This window comes from Prionailurus bengalensis, chromosome E4 (assembly GCF_016509475.1).
Source record: "Prionailurus bengalensis isolate Pbe53 chromosome E4, Fcat_Pben_1.1_paternal_pri, whole genome shotgun sequence".
Classification (NCBI taxonomy): domain Eukaryota; kingdom Metazoa; phylum Chordata; class Mammalia; order Carnivora; family Felidae; genus Prionailurus; species Prionailurus bengalensis.
In genome coordinates this window covers 67059506-67084287 of record NC_057360.1, presented here as the reverse complement: position 1 = coordinate 67084287, position 24782 = coordinate 67059506, and the positions used below count along the sequence as shown (strand labels likewise).

Sequence of the window (24782 nt, the reverse complement as noted above, 5' to 3'; positions counted from 1 at the left end):
AAGGACAGGAACTCCTCTTCCATTAGGTCCTGTATTAAAGCGAGGGATCCCCAGTTAGCAAATCTGAATTTCAGACAAAACAATGAAGAGCTTTTTTAACACGAGTACATCTTTGGGACATACTGTAGCAGAAAAAAGTCTTTGACACGTATTTATACTGCAAGATTACTCGCGGTTTTATCTGAAATTCAAATTTCAGGGGGCATCCTCTCTCTTTCTATTGGCTGAGTCTGGCACCCGCAGCCAGGTGGGGGCTCCCCGCTGGGGCTGGAGCACCCCCTCCCCCCCTCCCCCCTCCGGGGAACAGTGCCCCAGGGCCAAGGGCACACAGCCACTCACCTGTGTTGTAGGCAGTGGGCATGGAGGAGAAAGGGAGGCCCTGGCTGAGTAAACTCGGTGTTGCCACGGAAACCACCGGGGTGGTGAGCGAGTGGGTCGACTGGGAGGCCCCAAGGCGCTGGGCGTTGTTCTGCGGGAGAGAAGCGGGTGTCAACGGGTGGCGGGGGGGGGGGGGGGGGCCACCTGGCGGGGACGCCTCGGCGCGGACACGCACGCCGACGCCGTCACGGGGACGCCGGGGCCCAGTGAGGGGCGCATGCACGCGTGCAGGGAGGAAGGCGCGCCCGCATCTGCCAGGCGTGGCGTGTGCCTGCGTGTGAGCACACACGCGTGTGGGGCTGTCAGCTCCATCTGCCGCTGAGTCACTTGTTTATTCCAGCTCCACGCTGGGGCCGAAACTGCCGCCGTGTTGGCCGCCAAAGCCCGCCTGCCTTTTCCAGCCTCTCTGGCCTCCCGTCAGGGAGCTGGGGAGGGAGGAGCCCCCGCCCCGCTCCTGGCTCGGGGCCGGGATGGAGGCGTGAGCGCGCGTGCGCGGCTGCGAGCGCCTGGGAGCGCAGGTGAGGCGGGCTGCGAGCGGGACTGAGCTCGAGGAGGCCGAGAGGAGGCAGGGAGTTACCAAGGGCACCCCTGGCCTGGCCCTGGACCGCAGCTGCCTCTGGGAAAGCGCTGCCACGGTCTGGCTGGCACCCCTCCCAAGGAGGTCCCTGTCCTGGGTTCCAAGAGTGCTCAGTGGGACTGAGTCAGAGGGCAAGTATGGTCCAGCCCCGCCAATGCAGGCGTCCTGGGGCACATCCAGACGGGCCCTCCAGGGCCAGGGGCCGGCCCACCCCCTTGCGCGTGCGCGCGCGCGCGCACACACACACACACACACACACACACACACACATACACACACACAGGGTTAAGGGGTGTCTGTGTGAACGCATCACAAAAAGACGTCCACGTCCACACAGGTACAAACACATGCATGTCTAACCCTGCCCCCTGCCCCATTCACCTCTATACCCCGCTTGGCACTGAGCACAGCTCCTGGCAAACAACCGAGTAAACAAACAACACACACGACACACGCAGGCGGGAGGCAGGGGGCACACGCACACTCCATGCTGGGGCACGAGCCACGGGTGGACGCGGAGTTCAAAGCCACAGCACACACCTCACAGCCTCAACTTACCAGATCTAAATGGTCCTCAGTCTGGCAGCGGAAATAAAACCAAGGGGCTGGTTCAGTCTCTGACCTCTGCACCCCACCCCCAGACCCCTGTCCCCACGGCCACCCCATCTACCTCTTCACACAGGAGCGGGACGGCTCTCCAGCCTCGGACTCCAGAAAATGCTATATCCCAGCGACCACCAGGTACGAAACCTTCACAATCCAGTCATGCTTCCACGGGGATGTCAAATCCCTCCCTTCCTTCTCTCCCACCTCCTGTCCCTTCTTACTGCCCTTGTGGGTGGCACTTGCACATTCCAACCTCTTGCAGGGCCCTCGGAGAGAAAGCTCAGGAGAAGTCCCGCCTCTAGCCTCTACAGTCTCTCTCCGGAGGTCCCACCTGCTGGCTAGCCTCAGGCTCTTCCCCCTTCCCCAGCCCCTACCCCTCGGTGCAGACACCCACTCACCAGGTGATGCATCAAGCCCTTTCCTCCCTGGGAAGTGATGACCCTCAGGTCGGGCTTGCGGCTGGGGGCTCCAAGCTGGGCGCTGTGGGCGGGCGGGGGCGGAGACTTGGCAGGGATGCCCTTGTTTAGACTGTTGCCGTTGGCCACAGGGAGGAGGCCGGGGGAAGCCCGGGCACTGACGTAGCCATTCCCTGAGAGAAAGAGACGGGGGTAAAAGGAGAGATGCGGACCCAGCCCTCAGCCCCGCTAACTCCCCCCGCACCAGGACTCCACGCTCAGGCTGCCGGTGGGTGCCGAGCTCTCGGTTTTCCCCTAAAACCGCCCTGACTCCGGCATCGCCGGGCTCGTTCCTCTGCCTCTAAGTGATGTGCGATGGAGCTCGCGGTCGGAGCCCTAAGGACGGTAGGAAGGAGCGGCCACGCCCTGCGGCCAGCCCTTCCCACCTTCCCTCCGCTTGGTCTCAGACGGGAAGTCCTGCCAATCCCCCCACCTGCCCCGACTGGCTCACGGTGGCCCCAGCTGGAGAAGGGGCTGGCAGCCCGGAGCTGCCCTCAGTGAGGATCCCGGCCCCCGAGGCCAATCGACGCAAGACGGCGCCTCTGGCCAGGAGACGGTGCCGCGACTTGGGTGAGTGCGTGACAACACGCCCGCGGCTCTGGGGCACATGAGCCATCGCTGGCGGCGGTGGCGTCACTGGTAATGGGGAACGGACGACACAGCCACCACCACAATTACGGTGGCAACAACAGGCATAATAACTACCTCTTCCGTCTGCCCCACGCTCGACACCGCACGGGACTTTCACGTGCACACGATCTCATTTAATCCTCACGCCCGCCGTGCGAGGCAGACCGGACGTGGCCCATCAGCCCTATTCACGAAAGACCAGACTCGAGGCCTGGTTGCCAGAGGTGTGAGGACTGGCCCGGGGCAGCACGGCCGGGCGGAGGCCAAGCCAGGGCTCGCACCCGCACCCCACACGCTGGGCCTGGGCGCCTGCAAGGACCACCGGGAGTGCCCGGGAGTCTGCAGGTGCTTCTCTGGCCCTCTCCTCGAGAGGAAAAGGAAGTCGCCATCCCCGCCTCTGACCCCAACACACAATCACTGCCACCAAGGTGTTTATGTGGTGCCTGGGGCTCAGCTGGAGGATTCTAAGGCCCAGAGAAGTGGCGATGACCACAGTCAGACATGTCACCTTGCTCTGTCCCCTGAGAGCACACTGTTCCCCTGGAAGTGTGGGGGCTGCCTTCATCCCAATTCCCGGATCACTCTGGGAATGGCAAGAATGTCAGGGTGACGTCAATGGTGACATTCGAAGTCACAATCACCAGTCGGACAACAGCACAGGGCGGGAGAGGCTGTCGGCTGCCGGGGGTCTGGGTGGGAGTCCATCGGCAGCACCATACGCTCCAGATCCCACCCAGGTGCCCCCACTCAACTGAAAGGACTTGGATCTTCTCATCCAACTAGAAATGTTGGTTCATTCCCCCACTTTGCCCAGAACGCCCTGGGCCTACGTCTCTGATGATCGTCCACACCAGTCACTGCTACGGACAAAAGAGACCCATCCAACTCAGGCCCCGGCATCTTCCTCTCATCTAACGGGGGTCCCTCTTGGTCCCGGGGCCCGCGAGGCCGCGAGCAGGCAGGCAGCTGCACTCACCGACAGGGCTGGGGCAGGCTCCGTTAGCACTGGTGAGGTCTCCCCCCAGCATGGCCCCTGGGGGACAAGCAGAACCGTGATGAGTCGGCAGGACGCCCCCTTCCACGGTATGTCCCGAGGGACCCCGCAGCGGGAGGAGCCACACAAACGGCAGAATGCTGCACTGGCTGCAGGGAAATACCCAGTGCTGAAGACGGAATCCCGAGGTCCCCGGCACGGCTCGGTCCCACCTCACCTGCACTGGCCGGCCGCTGGGGCAGGCCCGGAGACACGCTGTTCCTCTGCAGCGCTGGCTGCTGGGGGGACAGGAGCCGGGGGTCCGTGAGGGATGACGTCACCAGGGAGGGGGTGACCAAAGAGCCGCTGGGATTGCTGAACTGCAGTGAGCTCTGGTTGGACACGGGCACCGTGACGGGCATAGCAAAGTTGGGGGCCGGCACGGCTGACTAGACACAAAACGGAGAGGCAGGGTCAGGCCAGGTGACCCCTTGCCCCGACCCACTCTGCCTGAGGGGGGCAGGCAAGGCTTCCTCTTGTCTCTGGGCTGTGTGTCCGAGGGCCAGCAGCTCGACCTCTCTGCCCTGGGCCCTCTCGGAGGAAGTACGCGGGCGGGGTGCCATGGGGTGGAGCCGTGCTCACCACAGACAGGCCCAGGGATGCCCCGAGGCCCCCAGAGGAGGTGGTTAGTCCTCAGCCAGGCGGGACACACAGGGAGCAGGTTAGAGGCCCTGAGTACAGCCCCGAACGCACCCGCACAGCTGGGAAGGGCCCGCTACCACCGGCCAGGCCACCACGTCCCTTGTCATCTCCCGGCACCCCACTCCCCGCCCTCCCTACTTGGAGGGGGTGTCGGCGCTGGCCCGACAGGGTCCCTGCCCTCCGGCGCCGTGGACAAGGAGCGCGGTCCCTACTTCCTGTCGGCTGAAGCCCTCACGTCATCTACACACGCCTCGCCGGGGAGAGGGACGCTCCAGGCCTCTCCCGCTTGTGCTGCGTCCGACACGACGCGCGTCTCGGCAAGGGTCACGGGGTTTTCACAAGCAAGGTCAGCGGCTGCTCGGGGGCGACCGACGCCCCCCACGGCGCAGGGCGGGCGTCCGTCGGGGGCAGCCGAGGGCCGGCGCGAAGCCACACCATGCAGCACGGGCAGGCGTTCCTCCACGCGACTACTCACGGCCAGTCTATAACTCTGCATCATTTTATCAAACTCCTCGTCTATCTTTTTATACTTCTCCTCCGTCTGGGGGGTCAGGGCAAACACCTCGTCCACCTCAGGGCTCTCACATTCCCTGTGTTTCTTGTGCAGCGCCTGGGGGGGGGCCGGAGGGGCCGACAGGGAGACAGTGAGTGGGGCTCACCCCGTAGCGCCGGAAGAGCCCGTCCAGCTCCTCGCTGGCGCGTCGGTACTTGTCCTCCAGCAGGGGGCTCTGCTCCAGCGAGTCCTCCCCGTCGGGCTCTGGGCTGTCACAGCCGTTGAAGCCCTTCTTCCTCAGGGTCTGCAAGCGCACCACTGTGTCAGCTGGGGGTGGAGGGGGGGTAGCCAACCCCACCCCGGGGTGGGGGGTGTGAACGCGTGCTGGGGGGGGGGGCCCTACCCCAGAATGCGGCATGCACTTGGCACAGACCCCTCCCTCCAGGGTGGCAGGTGGGGAGGGGCCCTAAGGAAGCGCCACGGGGGGGGGGGGGGGGGGGGGGGACGGCAGCCAGGGCTGGTGGTGCCCTGCGTGGCCCCTGGGCTCTGGGAGAGAAGCAGAGAGGGAGACGGAGGGAGAGGAAGGAGGGGGAGAAAGGCCAAGAGGAAAGCAGCGTCTCTTGAGCCCCTACGATGCGACGCCCGAGTGCCGTCCTTGCCCAGAGGCCGGGGGCTCCTCGCACATGCCCACACGAGGTCGGGGCACGCCCGGTAGGCCTGGAGTAGACCCCAGGGCTGCCGCCTTCCTGTCAGAACATCTTCACAGATGTGGTTTGTCTTTAAAGTCAATAGCGAGTGTAAATGTTCCATCCTAGACCAAACCTGTTTTCTCGAACAGAAAACTAAGGCAATTTCCTCCCCATCTCGGAATTAAAGTCCCTCTCGGGGAAGGCAAGCCCGTGGCTTCCGGGCACCTCTTCACTGGCAGTTCTGTGCCCTGGGAGGGCACCTGAGCGTGGCAGGCTCCGAGGCCCTGGGAGGCTGACCCACCCAAGGCCGTGTGGCCGGTCAGGGCCACAGCTGGATCCCAGAGCCCGTGTCCTTGGACGGCTCGCAACACTGGCTCTTTGTGAAACGGAAAATTGCGCCACAGGGACCCACAGAGGGGCCGCGGCGGAGCAGGGGAGACAGAAACAAGGAGGGAGACAAAGGCAGAAGAGTGGGAAGCAGGAGCAGCCCAAAAGACGGAGCAGGAGAGAGCGAGCGAGCGAGCCCGAGAAGCCAGAGCAGAGCCCAACGAGTTGAGCGTGAACTCGGAGAGGCCGAGCGGGCGGCCCCCACCGGACCTCGCCATCCCGGTCCCGCCCGCCTCCCCCAGGCCTGGGCTCGAGCGAGCGCGAGAGAGGACGCGGGTCCCACGGGCGAGGGGCCGCCAGGGGCGGGGCAGGCGCGCGCGCGCGGGCCCACCTCGATGATGTCGGCGTTGGTGCGGCTCTCGTGCGGCTCGTTGTACTCCGTGTACTTGAGCAGCACCTTGTCCATGTCGGTGCTGGCATACTGGAACAGCTTGTTGGAGTGGTTGAAGATGATGAGCGCGATCTCGCAGTCACAGAGCACGCTCAGCTCGTACGCCTTCTTCATCAGCCCGAACTTGCGCTTGGTGAACGTCACCTGCGGGTGGCGGGGAGGGGGGTGGCCAGGTCTGGCTCAGTCAAAGCCCGCCCAGGAGCCCCTGGCCCCGGGGAAGAAACAGGCCAGCGCCTCTCTGCCAACACAGGGCCGAGACGGAGAGCCGAAGGGAGGGGGTGTGGACGCACAGAACGCCACACCTCTGTGCTGGGGGCTATAAGGAGGTCAGGGAAGGAGAACAGAAGGGCTTCCCAGCTCCTCCCCTGGAGTAGGAGGAGGGGAACAATTCCTCTTGGGGAAAGGGGGGTGTGCCCAGGGATGGCCTGAAGCTCGGGTATGGCTCCTGGGTGGGCAGTGGGGGGCACAGGTCCACGTGCTTGCAGCAACAGAGGAGCCTCAGAGTTCTGAGACACAGGGTTCCAAGAGCTGCGGGAGGTGGGGGCTCCTCTCCTCCCAACTCAGTCCTTCCCCTTCCATGATAGCCTCCAGAGGCCCCCTCCTCCAGGAAGCCCTCTTGGACTGGTGGGAAGGAGTGGAGGCAGAGGCCAGCTCCCTGCCCTCCTCACCCCACTCTACGTGGCTCCAAGACCTCCTCACCTGTCGGTTCCGCTCATCAGTGATTCGCTGGATCTGAATCTTTTTCCTCCCCATCTTCTCCGGGGATCCTCAGTGCTAGGGAGGGGAGGGGATCGCTGGGTGGCGGGTCTCGGCACGCCTTACACTGTGCTCATGAACGGCCTGGGACCAGGGCTCAGTTCATGGTCTGCAGGACACCTTCTGCACAGCCTCCTGGGAGAGGAGGGCCAGGAGACGGCTGTCAGCCCGGCGAGTGCCAGCACACAGGCGCGCAGGCCAGGCTCACAGCACCCCCGGGGGAGGCTGGGCAGCGCCCAGCCCCATCCTCAGAATGAGGAAATGGTGATGTCCTGAGGGGACGACGGCATGCCGCAGCCAGGCACCAGCTGGAACTCGCACCCAGGGCCCAGGCTCCGCTCCAGGCTCTGTCCACACCAGCCCTGCCGCGCTCCGGTTCGAGATCACACAGAGCCGGTGTCCAGGGCTCTGGGTCTTGGAGGACGCCCTGCACCCCTTCCTCTCCCCGGACCCTGCCCAGAATAGAGACATCGGGGTTCGCCGGCTGCCCCTCTGGCCTAGAACGGCACTTGCAGTCCTGGAGCCCGGTGGGCAGAGGGCACCTACTGAGGCCGTGAGCGGCTACCACGGTGCACCTGCCGAGACGGCAGGGCTCTGGGGCCCCCGGTCCGGAACACAGCAGAGCTGGGCTATAGCGCTGGTCCTCGCACCAGCCTCACGGAACCCCGGAGCCTGGAGTCCCCGACGGGGCTGGGGCGGCTGGGAGGGCTGTCTCCCCTCCGCCAGGGGTTGCTCCACACCCATCGGCACTACTCGGTGGGCCTCGGCCTACAAGTTTCGTTAGAAGAAAGGGTTCTGCTGCTTAAAATGAGTCAATACGTGACCACCGCCCCCCAATCTAGAGCAGAGGTCTGCAAACTTTTTCTGTAAAGGGACAGATAACAACTACTTCAGGCCTCACAGGCCACATGGCTCTGTTGTAACTTCTTGACCGCCATTGTGGCGGGAAAGCAGCAGCAGACGACACATAAACAAATAAGCGTGGCTGAGCTCCAGCAAAACCAGATTTATAACAACAGGCACGGGTCAGATAGGGCCCAGAGGTCACAGTGTGCCGAGTCCTGCTCTGGAGGAGCGGGCCACGTCTAGAACCCAGGTTCACAGCCGCGGGTGTGCATGGAGGAGGCCGGGGCAGGCACCGGGAAGAGGGCGCCCCATCTCACACACCCATAAACCAGTCATGGCCCACGGGTGAGGAGCCCCAGTTCCACAGCCAGGACGGAGGACGGGACACGGAGCCCTTCCAGAACGGGAGGGGGCGCGGGGATGGAAACCCAGCCTGACCCAGAAAAGGTACGCGCTCTCAGGTGTGGGAGAGGCTGGTGCCCTAACAGGCTGGGTGAGCCCTTGGGGCCTGGAAGGGCCCTGGGTGGGGTGGAGGCAGCTGACGACCCCTGGACCCCTTCAGCTCTGTGATTCCAGGAGAACTGGGGGCGGAGCCTTCCAGGACACCGCGGAGCAAGCGGGCAGTGAGCACAAGGCCCGTGCGTCCTGAGGCCACTCTGATTAGGTCTTAGGAATCCAGGCCTCCCCTCCAGAGATTTCCCCCCCATAGAGCCCCAGGCAGAGACCCCACTGCAGAGTCCAGGGAGGTGGGTTCTCAATTCCCCCCCGGCCTGGGCAGAGGTGATAGACATGCCTGTTACTTAGGAACCCCCTCCCCAACCCCCATTTCCAATGGCTGCTGAGTTTTCCTGGAGCCTTGCCAGCCCCTCTCAACCGTGGCCCCCAAGGTGCCAGAGCAGAAACCAAAGTTCACCCTTGCCGGCATCTCGGCCACGGAGGGCAGGGAAGGAGGGGGTCGGAGGACTTGGGAGGAGCCAGGGATGCCTCTTCCCGTCCTTCTCCAGCCCAGCCTCAAAGAGCGTTTCTGCTCTGTCCTGAGACCTTCGGGAAACAGCTAGAGGGCTCCCGCCCCCCCTCTCGCCCCAGAGATGGATCCCAGAACCTCTTCCTCTCTTCCTTGCCCTCAAGGTGCTCCACGGGCCCTGGGCCTCCTACTGCCCCCCTTCTTGCCCCCCCTTGGACAACACCCACACGGCCCAGGGGGCCCAACAGACACCCCATTCTTCGCCTCTGATGCCCGTCTCAGCCAAAGCCCCACCTCAAAGGCCCCTGCCCCAGGGTTACGGCTAGGCCGCTTCCCCGTGCGACCCCAAGGCTGTGTCTTCCGGAGCCGGTGACCTGAGCTTGGCAGGAGGGTGGGGAGGGAACGCGGAGGACAAGGGGGCGAAGACGACGGCTTTTTCAACTAGATTCTGGGGCCTGGCCATGAAAACCCCAATCTAGACTGCTTAATGCAGTCACTGCTGCCCTTCTGTGGCTCAGAGCACCCACCTTCCCTCCAGCACCCCTGTTCCCGTCTCCCTCTCACCCCCTTTTGTGCGTAAGCAGGTTCTCGCGGAGACGCGGCCTCCATCAGCTTATGGCCAATTCTGCCTCCTCCTCCAAGTGGAGAGAGAACCCTGTGTTTGCTCTCACGACCCCCTGCAGCCTGACCTTGTTCCTGTGGTCCTCGGGGCGCCCTGTTCCTTCCCTTCTAGCGCTCGTCACGACCGTCCGTTAGTCCAGGTCTGCGCTTCCGTTTCATGCCTGGCTCCCAAGTTGCTGGGGCTTCGTGAGGGCAGGACCCACATCTGTCCTTTCCACTACTCCACTACTCCACCCCTGGAAGGGGCAGCTCAGGAAATGTCTGCTGAAAGGGCAGATTCTGTCACTGCTGTGACCCTGTGAGAAGTGCTCCTCGTGGTCTAACTTCGGTCAGTCCTATTGCGGGACCAGCTCCTTTCCCTCTGTCCTCCGTGGGGGCGGAACCCTTCTTCCCCCAACCGCCCCGAACTCGTACGTTTGGATACCGTCTACCCTCCAACCACGCCGGCCTCTCCAGGCCTCAACTCTCCCGGCCCTCCGGCTGGTGCAGAGGGTGAGACTCTAAAGTCTTCTAAGAAGCAGCCCTGAGCACATGGATGGGGTTGCTTAGGCAACTGTCGCCTGGCAACCAGCTCCCTGGCTGATCTCCTACACCACCCCCCCACCCCCGCTTCATGCTGGGGGAGCTGGGATGTGAGAGGGATCAGGGCTGAGAAGACAGGGAAGCCAGAGACCCCCTGAGCGTCCTCCGGCAGAGGGGAGTCAGGGATGAACAGACCAGGCTCCATCCTTCCCCGGTCTCTGCCAAGGTACCCCAAGCACCTCTACAACCAACCGCCCATGTCCCCAGGGCCCCGTGCCCACTGCCGCCCCTACCTCTGTGCCAACAACACCTGCCAGAGCACGAGATGCCCCTGAATCGGCAGTCCCTCCTCCTATCTAACCAGGAGCCCTCCTACAGAGCAGGCTGTCTGTAATAATGTCTTTCCCCTTCCATCCTTTCTATCCCTTCTATGCTGCCGCAGTCTGAAAGCCCTGGGGCGAGGGGAGGAACTGGGCACACACTTTGGAAGAAGGGCGCTGGGGCCTGGGTGGGCACAAAGGACCCTATACAGACCCTTCCCGAGGTACGGAGGCCCATCCTGTCCCGCTTCCCTCCTACTCAATTAGGAAGAGCCTAATGGACACCTGGACCTCCTTAATGAGCCCTCTGCCTGATTACCTCACCAACTGCCAGGAGCCAGAGGCCTGGGCATCTGTTCTCCAGATGTGTACCTTTTCTCCCTGGCCCGGCCTGCCCCCATTCCTCTTCTCCTCTCTGGCCTTCTCCTCTACGAAGCCCTCCCAGACCTGGCTTTTGGCCGTTTCTCCTGGAGCCCAGAGCTTGAGGGGGCTCAGCAAGACGCCAAGGAGACAAGGGGTTGGCCAGGATGGCTTTCCGGCTCCAGTGGCCCCAGGGCCCGCCTGACCTCAGGCCACAGCTAGGACTCCTCAGGCTGGCAGCATCTGGGTCACCAAAAGCAGCCCTTGGAAGGCTCCGGCCGCTGCGGCTTCTGCTTCTCCCACTCGAGGCAGTGCTGGCAGGACCGAGCTGGGCAGGGTGGGCCTCCTGGGGGTGGGGAGCGAGGACAGAAAGAGCAGAGGGGGAGGATGGCAGCTGGGCTGAGCCCTGGGGAGGCAGGCACAGACCCACCTTCTTTGGGGAAGGGTGGCTGCAGAGAAGCCTTAGCAAATGGAGAACAGAGAGGGACGCAGGGCAGGAGCTCATCTGACAACACCCCAGACAAGAAGGAGGGGCTAAGGGAACCAGAGACGGTGGGAAATCCAGAAGGACCCCACAGACAGACATTTGTCCAGGCCCAAGCCCAAGCCGGGATCCAGACCCAATGGGAAGCCAGAGGGTTGTATCCACATGCAAACGAGGTGCAAACAATATGCAAAACGCACCCCAAAGGGGGTCTCAGTCTGGAAGGGGCAAGGGAGAAAAAACAGGCCCCTGCCTCCCCCAATTTAACACCTCTTGGTACCTGAGCAATGTTCAAACCATTCTCGGGTTTCAGAATGATGCTATCTCAGTTCCTGTGTGAGGGTGGCCTGGGGCCAGTGGGGAGAGTTGGGGGGAGCGGTCAGGGCAGCCGTGGCAGGGCTGGCCTTCCCGGGGAGCCCAGAAGTACCTTCCAGCAGCCAGCCTCCAGCCCCTCTCCTGCCTCCTCGCGTCCCCCATAGCCTCCCGCCCACACCTGCCTGCCCTTGGCCCCTATCTGCCTGCCTCCAGAGCTGCCGTACCGGTGCAGGTCAAAATGGAGCAGAGGCCCAGAGAGGCTGAGCGAGCGGCCTCCCATCACAGAGCACTGGGCTTCGCACGGCAAGGAAGGCAGCTCTCATTAGGCGGGCCCTCCAACCCTTCCTCCCAGGCTGCTCCAGGCTGCAGGCTGTGGACTGGAAGGGAAGGCAGGAGGCGCTGGAGACAGCTGTCATCCCTCCTCCCGCCCCTTCCCCGTGGCTGGGCTGCAGGGCATGAAATAAGCAGCAGGCGCTGGGGGAGGGGGTGACAATCCAATCCACCTGTCACCCCCACAGTCAGGCGGCCTCAAGCAGCCTGCTCACTAACGAGGGAGGAGGCGTGGGTGAGGCAGACACAGAGGGGGGTGGGAGAAGGGGACAGACACACAGATGCGAAAAAAGAGGCAGAGAGGCCAAGAGGAAGGCCAAGTGTGGGGCAGAGGCAGCAGGCAGCGACAGGCCAGAGGGCCAGAGGGCCAGAGGACAGAGGGCGAGGCTGGAGCCCAGAGTCAGAGAAGCGGGCAGACAACAGAAGCAGGCTCAACAGCGCCCCGGAGCGGGGCTGGGTGCGTGGGCACAAGGGGATGGGCCGCCAGGCCTGCCCTCCGAATACTTGCAGTCCAGCCAAGAGACGGGCCCGGGAAGGGCAGGTCCCACCCAGGGCAAGGGCAGGGCGAGGCAAGCAGGCCCTAGGGGCCTGGACTGGGCCCAGACCCCGCTGGGATGGGGCATCTGGGCTCCTGAGGGCGGGCAGGCCCCCACGGCGGGCAGAGGTGAACACGAGGCCCAGGAGCCCTGTGGGTCCCCCTGGGGACCATCTCTGTTCCCACCCCAACCTGGAGCTTACAGCCCTCCTGGCCACCCTCTTGGCCCTGCAGCCCTCTTCCCCCCAAGCAGGGACATGTGGAAGTGCCCTCTGGAAGGTACGGTGGGCAGGTGAGCCCAGTGACGGCCCCAAACAGCGAGAGGGTGCGGGGGCTCGGGGCCCCTGGGGGACACACAGGGAGCCTTCCTCCGCAAACTCCGAAGTTGCCAGCAGCAGGGGGCAGTGCCCAGTTCTCACGCCCCCAGCCGGCTCCCCTCACCGCTCCCCTGCTCCTCTCTGGTGTCCCTCTTCGGTCCCGCCCCTCCCCCAGCCAGGGCAGCCTCTTCGTCCAACCCAGGGCTCCAGCGTCTGCTTTCAAAGGCACAGGCGATGCCCGTCCAGTCCCTAGCCTCCTCCCCTCAAAGTTCTGTTTGGCAGGCTCGATTCCCAAACCCCCGGTTCCCACCATCTTCCCCTCCCTCGGGATCTCCCCTCCCCCAGCCCGGCAGCCTCAGGGTTGGGCAGGGGCTATTTTTAGCCTGGGCACTGAGCTAATTTTAACTCACCGACAGGGACCTGGGGGCGGGCTGGCAGGCTGGGGGGAGGGGGAGCAGCGGTCCGGGGAAAGCTGGACCCGGGGCACGGGTGGTCTCGGGTCCTAGGCGCCCCAGGAGGGCAAGTGGAGGCAGGCTCTGCAGCCCGGGCTGAAGGGACAGGAATGGACTCGCCAGAGGAGCACCGACCGGAGTGGCCGCTCCCCGGGCGCCCTCCCCGCGGCTTCCGCTGGACACCTCTCCCGCGCCCCACCCCAGGCTTTCCCGCTGGGCAAATCTCCCGGGATGGGGTCATCCTGTTCTCTGCCCAGGAGATGCCTCTCCAGTGAGGGTCCGTCTCCCGAGCCTCCTCCGCTGCTCCCCCCAGCCTGTCCTTCCTGTAGTCTAGCTCCCATCCTTCCTGCGGCAGCTGTCGGTGTCCAGCTCCCACACAGGCAGCGGCCAGCCCACCCCCCAGGCTCCAGCACCGCCCACCGCAGCTCTGGCCTTCCCCTGGAGGCCTCTGGGCTGGCTCCGAGGACCCGGTTCCTCACCAGTTTCTGGAGCCACCCAGTCTGATCTCAGGAAGAAGCTGGGGGTCACAGGAGACTGAATCTTAGCAGAACAGGGGTGGGTGCGGTTGGGCAATCAACAGCCCAGGGAGGCATGGGGTCTCTGGACACAGGGATTCTGGATGCCTGGGTTCTAGTCCCTGCTCTGACCCTAAATCGCAGCGTGACCTTGAAGAAGTCACTGCCCCCTCCAGGCTTTACACCGCTGGCCAGTACAATGGGTGGGTGGCAGGGACTAGGCACCTGAGTGCCCTTCCAGCCAGGACATTTGGTTCCCGTGCCCTTTGGAGAGGCCCAAAAGGGAGGTCGGAGTGGCTTATTCCATGGGGACGTAACAGAAGAGACGGCCCGGTTGGGTCCACTGTCCTCCAGCTTGGAGGGAAGGACAGCGTGGAGGCCAGAAGAGAGTAGGGATGGGGCTGATAAAGGGGGAAGGTGTTTTCTGAACAGTCATCCTCACAACAGATGGCGAGGGTCGATGGGGGCCCAGGGTCAGCCAGGGTGGGTACGAGGAGGGGACGCCAGGAGGGGACACCAGGGCCCTGGCAGCCGAGAGTCAGCTACCGCACTGCCCAAGCACACCTGGAATGCCTATCGGACCCAGGGCTTGGGGTCCTACTGCTGATTACTAAGTACTGACTGGCCCAAGGTCACGGTCATGGTCATAAGTGGGGTCAGTTCTGGAACCCGAGCCTGAGCCTTGCTTCACACTCTACCGGGGCGGACTGATCAGGAATGACTCACTACCACTCATTTGCATGAGGATTTGCATAGTGTCTCTGACCTTATTCCATCTGGGCTCAACTTCCCATTCCAGGAACTGCCCCCCCCCCCCCCAGCATCCCTAGGCACGTCGGATGGCGTTCCTGGTACCTCAGACCTCCAGTGCCATCTTTCTCCTCCAGAAGGCACTCCTGGATTGATCAATAATCCTGGTGGTCCTGAGTTCTCAGGCAACAGGGTCCCCCACTTGTGCCCAGGTGCCTGTCCAGGTGAGGACAAGGGAGCAGGTGTAGTGAGGAGTGAGGGCTGCAGCAGGAGAGACTCGGGCAGTGAAGCGTGCCCGCCACACGGCTGCCCGGGGCTCCCCAGGAGAAAAGCCCTGCCCCACGGCTGAGCACCAAGGCCCCAAGGCTGGGGCAGCAGAAGGATGCGGCGGGCTGTCCTTTACTTCCGCCCCGTCCTTATTTCTAAAATCCATTTCCAACACTCCGAACGAGAGGGGGCGGCCCAGCACAGCAGGCAAGACAGATGCAAAGCTACCGAGAGGACTTCCCAGGGCTGAAGTTTTGGCCTCAAAATAGTCTCTGGGGCTCAAGTTTGCTTTGTTAGAAGTCACCCAGGGGCACCTGGGTGGCTCAGTCGGTTAAATGTCTGGCTTTGGCTCGGGTCACGGTCTCACAGTTCATGGGTTTGAGCCCCACACCGTGCTCTGCACGGACAGCACTGAGCCTGCTTGGGACTCTCTCTCTCTCTCCCTCCCTCTCTCTGCCCTTCCCCACCTGTGTTCTCTCTCTCTCTCTCTCTCTCTCTCTCTCTCTCTCGCTCACTCGCTCAAAATAAATAAGCTTAAAAAGAAAAGTCACCCAGCCAAGCACGGGCAGTGGGTAAACGTACAGGAGAGCATGGGGACCTAGTACACCACTCCAACCGATGGGCGCCCCAGGGCCACCGGTCCCCTGCCTGCCCTGAGGAGGTCGGACAAGCTGACCTCTGCCTGTCCAGTTACAGTGCCGACGCTTCCAGCCCTGCCCTCTGAAACACGGGAAGCCCAGCAGTGGCCTCCTATCCTCGGGCAGTCCTTCCTGCTATCTAGCCTCCTTCCCTCCCACAGCGGCCCATCCTTCCACTGGAACCTAAAGCCGCTTCAGTCGCCTAGAGGAGAGTGGTGGACAAGGGCCCCTGGCCAGATGAAGCGGTTGGGACGGTTAGTGTGTCACCTTCCACCTCCCCACCCAACTTCCCTCTGGGGTCTCAGGAGACAGAAGTGAAAGTGGCAGCTGGGGCCTTGGGGGCGGGTCAGCTTGGGAGCCGTTGGGTGAGCATAACGCCACCGGTGCCGTGTCTGGGCCGCCTGCCATAGCAGACGGGTGGGCTGATGGTTAGACCAGGGGAGGGACTTCCCGTGGAAATGAGGGCGTGGGGTAACTATGGACTGGAGACCCCCGACCAAAGGGAGAGCAGGCTAAAAAGGAAACAATGGAGGAAAGCGAGCGGGGGACAGTCTCGGAAGGGCACTCTCTTCCAGGGCGGTGCCTGGTCCCTTGTTTAAAGCAGTTAGATCTTTCCTTCCCAACCACAGGGCAGGGGCCCGGCTGAAGCAGACGGAGGGGGTCTGGGCCCTGACTGCCAGAACCTGGGGGCCAGAAGAGAGGAAGAGAAGGCCCGAGGCCTGGGCCCTCCCTCACACCGGGTGGGACCCATCCTGATGACGGGCAAGGTGGGGGTCAGAATGTGACTGTCCACCTACAGTCACAGTACACACCGGGCCGAAAGAGGCCAATCCAATCAGAGAAGGCAAATCCTCCTAGAGACATCATGACCTCAGGGAGCCACGGGGGATTTAAAGGGGCCGCTCAGGGCGGCGGCTGGGTCTCCTCCGGACTGGAAGGACAGTCCTCTAAGCCCCTGGCAGGGGAGGGCGGGCAGTGCGGCTGCGTGGGCCTGCTGAGGCGGCCAGCCAGGCAGCTCTTACAGGATTAGCTTGCTGCTTTCAGGAAAGGTGCCAGGTGGGGCTAAGATGCCCAGCCAGATGGAGGGGGCCCGGCGGGTGGAGGGGGGTACCTCCACACAGCTATGCAAACACTTGACCCCACATTCAAGTCTCACCCCTCCCTGCTACCCCGCATCCCGCCCTCGCGTGAAGGTTCTGTGCAAAGACCCTCTGCTCGCCGGCCAGGACCCCTGGCTGTCGACCAGCTTTCTCTGCCTGTGATCTGGTGCAATCCTTCCTCTGAGCGGGGGGAAGTCCGGCCAGTTGTCCACTCTCAACCCTTCTGCCACACTTTACCACTGGGACCCACCCCCACCCAGGGGGCAGAGGGGTTCCTACCCTCCCCTGCCGGCCAGCCCCTCACCCCTTCCCCCCCTGGGCTGACAGGTGGGAGAAACAAGAGGGAACAGCTGGGCCAGGACACCTGTCTCCACCCAGTCAGTCCGGGCCCCACAGGCCCGCCATGGGGGGGTGCACCGGGGAGTCAGCAAAGGCGGGGGGGGGGGGCAACTGTGCCGGCTGGAGGAAAGGGGCTCAAAGGTCAAGAAGAGATGTGAGGGGGGAGGCCAAAGTCCCCCCCACCCCATCCAAAATCAGCCCTTCCTCCTGGTCCACCCCAACCGTGACCCTTCACCAAACGCAGAACACAGACACGCTTTAAAGGAGAAAACTCGAGTTTTGAGGTCATCAGCTCCATTCTCTAGGCCTCCAGGTTACTTGATTGCCTGGAGCCTGGAGCAGGAAGGCTCCAGAAAGGAGACAGACCCCTCCTCTCCCCCCCCCCCCCCCCCCACCGACTGTTTCCTCTTGAGGTTGGGGATGAGCTCTCTTACTCCGTATTCTCCCAAACCGAACCCCAAGTATCTGCTGGGAGGGGGCGGGGCGGGGGGCAATCATGAGGACTGAGGGAGCATGCGGCCAGAGGGATCTGCTCGGACTCAAACTCACGGCGAGGTGGAGGTGGAGGGGCCGGTTCTGAGGCAAGGAGGCAGCCAGCTGGGGAGGCAGGGCTCCGCTCAGTGTCCCCAGCCCATCCCAGAGTCAGACTGAGCCCTAGGCCTGGAGGCCCCCGCAGGGCCCCCTCAGTACCTCCCACACAACCGAGCCCCTGCCAGGACACCGCCTGCCCCCACCCTGCCTTCAGGGCGGCCGCCCAGGGCCAGCAGGTCCAGGCCAGGCTGCAACTGGGGTCCAGAAGAAAAGAGGCACACCGTCTAAGCCCCCGCTCTCCGGACCGCCTCGCGTCTCCCCGCGGAAGTCAACTCAGAGCCGGGCAGGGACAGGCCCCCCGGTCAGCAGGTCAGCGGTGGAGCGTGGAGCGGAGCGACAGAGGTGGGCCCACCGCACCTCCCTCCCCCTGGGGGTTCTAGCAACCCCTCCCAGGGCACAGGCCCCACCAGCCAGGCCTCCCGCCTTCCCACAAGCCAGAGCTCTGGCCCGGCCCGCCTTCCCGCACTGGGGTCTCGCTGTGCCCAGCTCGAGGGGGCACAAGCAGGGGGTCACTGGGGCCTGCCCTCACACTCCTTGCCTGGGGCCCTCCTCCCGTGGCACTCCATCGGGGGACAACACCTCCCCAGGGAACCGAAGCAACATGTCCCTCAGTGTGCCACCAAACGCACCTCTGACCTCTGCCAGGGAGTCCTTCCACTCGTCCTCTTCCTCCTCCCAGGCCTCCCGGGGCCCCCGGCTACATGGCCCCGGCCGCAGGGCGGGACCCTTCCCTTCGCCTCAGACAGGGCCCCTGACACTTGCCAACTGGGAAGAGGGGCCTGTGAGGTCTCCCTACTCCAGCTGGATCGAGTGATGTGGAGACAGGGGTGGAGCAGACGACCCCCGAAGCAAGTGGCTTCAACCTCCAACTCGGCTCCCCAACTGGGAAGAAGTCGTGCAGACAAACGCAAGTCTCTGTGTCACCATGCCCAGCACAGAGCTTGGCACACAGGGACACGACAAATGGAAGTTTCCTTCCTCCAGTGCCCAGGGATCTCAAAATGTTCAGTTTTAGGTCTCCAAAGTATACCGGAAAGTAGAGCAAAGGGGTACGGCCGACGGTGAAGTTCCCTTGACCAGAGGGCGAGAACGCCTCCTTTCCTATATGCTTCCCTGGTCTGCCCAACTCCTAGGGGAGTGGCCGGAGCACCCGGCCAGGGGCACCAAGCCAAGGTCAGTGACCAGGCCTAGAGCCCGGAGCCTCCCGAGAGGCTGAGTTTAAATGAGTAAATATGGTCCCGCCTGGGTGTGGCCAGCAACAGGCCAAGCTCTGGACAAGTCCCTCCCTTCGCAGCCTGCAGCAGAGGGAGACAGCCCAGACAGCGGGCACTCCCCATCCCTGCAAAGGCTGTCGGGGTCCCGCGCAGAGTCCGTGAACACGTCCTCGGGTCTCCACGCCAGCCAGGACCAGCCAGAAGCTTAGCTAGGCTCCCAGGAATGGAGGGGTTGCGGCCACAGCCTCGGGAAAAGGAAAAATCAGACGCAAAGGGGCTTGGGGACCAGCCAGGCTGAGGATCTACCCCCACAATGCCTGAGGACTCAGATGCCACCCTGCTCATCAGAGTGAGTGGGGAGGGTGACAGGGACCACAGCCAGAGCAGGACTCCCGGGTGCTCTGATCACAAGGCTAGTGACACTCCTGGATCCCTGGAGGGCTGACTTACCCCAGGGCACAGGTCAGCATGAGGGGCAGAGGCGGTGCGAGCCAGGGCCTCAGGGAGGGGCACGTGGGGATGCTGCAGGGGTGGTGACAGAGGTCAGCCAGGGGGGGCTGCCCAGCTGTGGTCTCACCTCCGTGCCTCCTGCTCTGGTCAGCCCTCCCCCTTACATGTTCTCGCCCCTCGTCCCCCACCCGTCCCAGGCCTCCGAGCCTTTAATCATCTTTCCATTTGCTGCCCTCCCCCGCCCCCCTCGGACCGGCAGCTGCTCCGTGGGTGTCCACACGCTCGTGTGCGCGCGTGTGTACTTGCACACCTTCATGCGTGTGCACCACTGAACTCTGGGGACGTGCCAGGTGCGTCTGGGCACAGCAGTCTGTAGGAGACCCTCCTCCTCCCCCAGCACCCCTGCCGGGGGGAAGGGGCCCAAAGACTCCAGACAAACTCTCCTCGGCTTCAGGCAAGGGAGCAGGAGAGAAATTGAATACCCCATCCTCACAAGGCCGCCGTGCGAGGCCTTTCAGCAGAGCCGCCTAGAACCACCAGAGAAGCAAGTGCTTGGAGATCCCCGTCTTTCCCAGGCCAGGCTAGAGCCACCTCTGTGCCCTGAGCCAGCTCCGCCCACGGGTCCCTCCCCGCATGCTGCCGGGGTGGACAGGCCGGGCGGCATCAGCCACAGCACGGCCAGGTGTCCTGCGTCCCGCGCAGAGCGGCTAGCGCCTCACACCTCCCCCTCCCGCCATGAGTAAGTCACCAAACTGGGACAGAAGGACGGTCGGTTGGCCGGACTCCGGCCCCATGACTGGCTCATAAAAGCCACCAGCAATTACAGTGATGCTGAGGCTCGGCCGGCTCGCCACCTCCTCCTCCTCCCTGTAAAAAGGGAGACAATTGCCTCAGACCAGGTGGCCTCAGAGAGCCCGGAGAGTCCCAACCGTGGTCCCCAGGGATGGGGAGAACCCACCACCACCACCGTGCCACAAGACCCAGGATCTGGCCCTCGACGGTGGACTCCAGGCCCACGTCCGATCCTCACGTCCGCCACAGAAACTGAACGGACGCCAGCTACGACCCGTGCCCTGGAGGTCGGGCCTCCACGACCCACCCCCCATCAGCTCCCCTTCTCTGGTAAGGCCACGGCCGCCCACACTAGAAGGGCAGAGAAACGGGGGCCTTGGCTCCAAAGGCAAGTAGGGAAATGCCGGCCCCACCCGTCTGTCCCTGCCTCCTCCTGCTCCCACACAGGCAGAGAAGGGGCTGGCAAGGTGTCCCGCACGGGGCCCACCCACACCAGGCCAGCGTGAGCGCCGAGATTCTGGACGCAGTGCCAGCCTCGGGAAGGCTGATGAAGGGGGGCACAAGTGCAGGCCCAGGTGGCCAGGAGAAGGTCAGCAAGATGAGCGGAGGACCAGGCCTCTCTGGGGGCACGAGGGCTCAGGATGCTCAGAGACACCTTCCCAGGGCAGGCTCAGAGGAGGAACAGTGGGAAGGGTTAGGTCACAATCAGTGAGGGTCTAACCTCAGGCTTCCTCTCCCCGGGACCCCTAAGGGGCCAGTGGGCCTACCCCCCCCACCGCCGCCTCCTTGCTCTGATACTCTAGACCCCACCTAAGTGTATCCTCCACGCCGCCCCCCGCCCCCCCCAGCACACACCACCCAGGAAAGACCAGGGAAGATTAAAAAAAAAAAAAAAAAAAAAAAAAAAAACCTGCTGGAGAAAGATTATATAACAGCAGCCAGAAAGACTATCATATCTCCCAGCCTGTGAGAAGAGCCAGGAGCCAGGGCAGAGCTGGGAAGCCCAGGCCCCTCCAGCCCCGAAGCAGAAGGGACAGAGTGGGGTGGGCAATGGGCAGTAACAGCCACCCTTCTAAATGCCCCACCACTCTGCTCCAGCCAATGGGTCCAGGGCACAGAAGCCCCGGAGGAACCTCTCACGCCCATCCCCCAACACAAGGGTTATGATGCTCTCTGACCAGGTCCCACTTCTTCCCTTGGACCGGGGGTTCCAAGAGCAAGAATTGTGGCTTCCTTCTTATGGCCTCTCCCTACTATGAAGCCATGCCTGAAACAGCACAGTGAGACTGAAGCTCTGACACAGACTTGCTGTGTGATCTCAGGCAAAAGGCTCAACCTCTCTGGTCTCTAGAGGAGTGTGAGTGAAAACTCTTCCTTTTCCAGGGAAACCAGAGACCCCTCCCTTACAAATCTACACACATACATACACACACACACACACACACACACACAAGCACATACAGAGTAGGTGGGGGGTGGGGGAGAGACAACAAAGAGAATATGACCACTGACACTTAAAGGTCCAACCGCCTGTGCTAGGACAAAGTGGGAAAGAGCCACACATCAGCTCTAGTATCTCCCCAGTCACCCCACATGAACGGGTCCTCAGCCACCCTCACGCTGATCCCACCCCGCCCCCACCTCCTGCCCAACACACTGGGAAACCACAGGAAGGAAATTCATTCCCAGGCAGGCCGTGGGAGCTGGGACAGCCAGGCTAAGTCCTGGGGCGGGTGTGACCCAGCGGCCACAGGCGGGCTGGACAGCTGTGAACACTGACATGTGCCTTTTCAATGCTCTCCTTGGCTACCAGGACCTCCCTGTCCGGGGTTTGAGGACAAGTGGGAGGCGGACAGCTCCCTAACTTCAATACACCCAATCTCCAGCTGGCCTGGGCTCCCCTCCTACTCTGAGGCCAGAGCAGCCCAAGGTCACCGCCCCAGACGGCAAACTTCCCATAGTCCAGGCTGGCCCCCGAATTGCCTAGGAGACCCGCGGAGGGGCTGAGGGAGGGGGGGAGCGCCACCCCCCAAACCAAAGAAACCAGGCCAACTGGGAACCCTCACAAAGGGGACTGGGCACAGGGAAGGGGGACACAGGATCCACCCACTGTACCCTCCCCCAACCCACCAACAATGCACCGTTTAGGAGGAGGTACAGAGAGCCTCCCACTCGGAAGGACAAACCCGAGGTAACCCAGTCGTGGTGCAAAGTGTGCCCCCAACCAGGACCCTCCCCGCACAGGGACAGACCTCCGGAGGCTGCTGAGAGGTCGGCTGGAATCACGAAGAAGGAGCCTTCTGCTCATCCCCCTAAGACCCCAACCTGACAGGAGGGGGCTGGCGTGGGCGCCAGACACAGGATGCATCTCAGTCTCCTTTGGCCCTCCCTCCCCGAAAGCCCCCCAAACTCTCCCTCGACCCCCACTCCCAGACCAGTCCAGCCTGCCATTGGTGGAGAGAGGGACTGGAGAACTCGTGCCCAGATGTTGAACAGCTGCAAACTTCTGGCCAGGGTTTCTCCGACTGGGGCTGCTGCCGAACCAGATCAGGGGTCTCGGAACGGGGGTAGGAGGTCCCCAGGAAGGGTCGAGCGTGCCCACGCCCGCGGCGGCCCCGCGTCCCAACTCCACAGGCACCCGGCAAACCCGGGCCCCGGACACACACACACTCACACACCCCAACCCACCACCCCGGTGTCATCTGAACGACGTCCCCCCTCCCTCCCCCGCTTCCCAAACAGCTGCGGCTCCCCCCCGCCCCCACCCTCCCGCCGCCCTCCCAGGCCCCCTTCTGCACCATTTCGGGCCAAGGAGGAGTGAACAGGCGGCGCGAGGAGGGAGAGGGAGGGAGGGCCGCCTGTTAAAATGTCAGTCGCTCCCGGCTGTCACCGGAGACCCCCTCTGAGGATGGCGCCCCTTCGCAGACCACTCGGAGGCCGTCGTAACCCCGGACACCCGCAGCCGGGCGCGTCCCCAAGCGCGGGTCCCCACCCCGACCCCGACGCGCAGGGGAATGAGCCCCCTGCACTTGTCCCCCGGCCGCGTCCCCCACACAAACAAGCAGCCCCCCACGTCGTCTCCCACCGACGCCGCCCGGAAACAGCCAGCTCCGCGAGTTCCTCCCACCCGGGGGCCACCCCATCCCACCCCTCAGGGGGACGGTCCCGACCACCCTCCACCCCAAACCCAGGACGGGGTGGGGGAGGGGGCCTCTTAAAGCGGCAGGCGCATTATTTTCCCCTACTCACCGGCCCCGCTGGGGGAAGGGGGTGTCACGGCTGGGACGGGTGGCCCTCGCCCCCGGTCCGGGGGATCTTCAACACCGGGCAGCCGCAGCTCCGGGCGGGGGGAATAACAAATGAGGCCGGCGTCCGCGCGGGCCCTGGGCGGCGCCGGGGGGCCTGGGCCCCCGCCGGGGGCGCGGGGGCGGACAGGCGCGCGGCGGGCAGGGGGAACCGGGGCCGAGCGCCCGAGCCGCCTCGGCGTTGTTGATATTTTGCTTCCTTCCTCCTTTCGGGCTCCAAAGGTAACTCCTCCAGCCCCCGGGAGTCGAGGCCGACGTAGGCACAGCTCAGCCTAGCTTGAGGGGTGGGGCCCGGGGCTGACGGGCAGGCAGGGGGGCCAATGGGAGGAGCCCGCGGCGGCGGGGCGGGGCCGGAGGGGGCGGGTCTGGCCGCGGCCCCGCCTCGCTCCTCCCGCGGCCGGCCGGGCGGGCCGGGCGCCCCACCCACCGCCCTCCAGGCTAGGCTGCGGCGCCGGGAGCGGCGGATCCCTCCGCCGGCCGCGAGGGGAGGGGAGGGGTGGCGAGGCGAGGCGAGGCGAGGCGAGGCGAGGCGAAGGGAGGGATGGGGAGGGGGCCGGGCTGGCGGCGCGGGGAGGCGAGGTTAGCCGATCGCGGAGGGCCGGCCGGCGCGGGGCGCCCCTCGGCGCTGCTGCTCCCGTGCGCTTGCCGCGGTCCTCCCCGCAGGCGCGACAGCCGCCGCGCACCCGCGCACACGAGCGGCCCCCCTCGGCCCCCAAGCCCCGGGAGAGTTGGAGGTGGCGGTCTAAGTAGACAAATTCAGGGTGGACGCCAAATGGCGACAAGATTCCGGCTCCCCCACTTAGTGTGCGCCGAAGCCGAGCGCAGAGGAGCACGTTCTCTGCCGGGGGTTACCTGGGGAGCTCGCCCGCCCCTCTACCTGTGACGGGCGCCTCCCTCCCCGGGCCCGGTTCGGCAGACGCCCAGCAATTTAAAGCGACAGCTCATAGTTCTTGGGTGACCTAATCCCCAGTGCCTGCGGTCCCAGAGCACTTACAGCCGAGGGGGGCAATTTAAAGGGGCGGGACCTTAATTTCCCCCAGCACAGGAAACGCCCGAAAGCATCTTATTAAAGAAGCAGTAGTAGCTCTTAAAAAAAAAAAAATTAAAAATTAAAAAATCCCTAGTTGCCCCAGGGCGTGGTGAATCTTCACGTGCCCTACAACAGAAGTGTGGGTGCCATGCCTGCCTACCCCACTGACCCGGCAGACTTCTCCAGCAAACCTATTACCTCCGGATCCTGCTGCTTTCTACCTGCAGCCTTGGGAAATGATGGAATCCGGCTTCGATCTCTAAGAACCTTGCAGAACAGAGGGGCGCTCAGTTCTTCACACACCCTGATTTCTATCTGGCTGGGTCTGATTTACTGAACAAAGACAAGATTCTGCGTGAAGTGTTGGGTTAAGTTCTGGGTGAAGAGACTGATACATACGAGAGAGGCAGCTAGTCGTGGTGATCGAAAGCATCAACAGTGGAGCAGTGGAGCTGCCTGGGTTCGAGTCCTCACCTTACCCTGCGTTACCTTCCCCCATGTATGTTACCTGTGAACATGGGTACATGGGTTAACCTCCCTGAGCCTCGTGATCCTCATGGCTAAAATGGAGATGGTGATAACAGTGCCTAACCCCCACGTTTGGTGTGGAGATTAAATGAGCGTATGCAAGTAGACTGCTTAGAACAGTGCCTCACGCTACATTATAATAACTTAAGGGTTGGACTCC

At 63.6% G+C, this 24782-nt stretch overlaps 1 protein-coding gene across 6 annotated transcripts in view; it reads right to left on the bottom strand.

Moving 5' to 3' along the window:
- MEF2D (myocyte enhancer factor 2D) overlaps nucleotides 1-23348 on the bottom strand; it is a 31162-nt gene extending 7814 nt beyond the window's left edge. Inside the window, exons 1-9 of one of the 6 annotated variants that reach the window (XM_043568654.1) lie at nucleotides 23009-23348; nucleotides 6981-7172; nucleotides 6222-6425; nucleotides 4797-4931; nucleotides 3858-4068; nucleotides 3623-3679; nucleotides 1960-2150; nucleotides 1514-1534; nucleotides 340-469 (exon numbers count right to left, since the gene is read on the bottom strand). In XM_043568654.1, the coding sequence (XP_043424589.1) occupies nucleotides 340-469; nucleotides 1514-1534; nucleotides 1960-2150; nucleotides 3623-3679; nucleotides 3858-4068; nucleotides 4797-4931; nucleotides 6222-6425; nucleotides 6981-7034 (1003 nt within the window). In that variant the 5' untranslated portion in view covers nucleotides 7035-7172; nucleotides 23009-23348. Of the gene's footprint in view, nucleotides 1-339; nucleotides 470-1513; nucleotides 1535-1959; nucleotides 2151-3622; nucleotides 3680-3857; nucleotides 4069-4796; nucleotides 4932-4980; nucleotides 5119-6221; nucleotides 6426-6980; nucleotides 7173-11693; nucleotides 12756-23008 lie in introns of those variants that run through there. The other 5 variants (XM_043568653.1, XM_043568651.1, XM_043568652.1 and 2 more) reach the window with 5 other exon arrangements.
- Between the last annotated feature and the right edge of the window lie 1434 nt (nucleotides 23349-24782).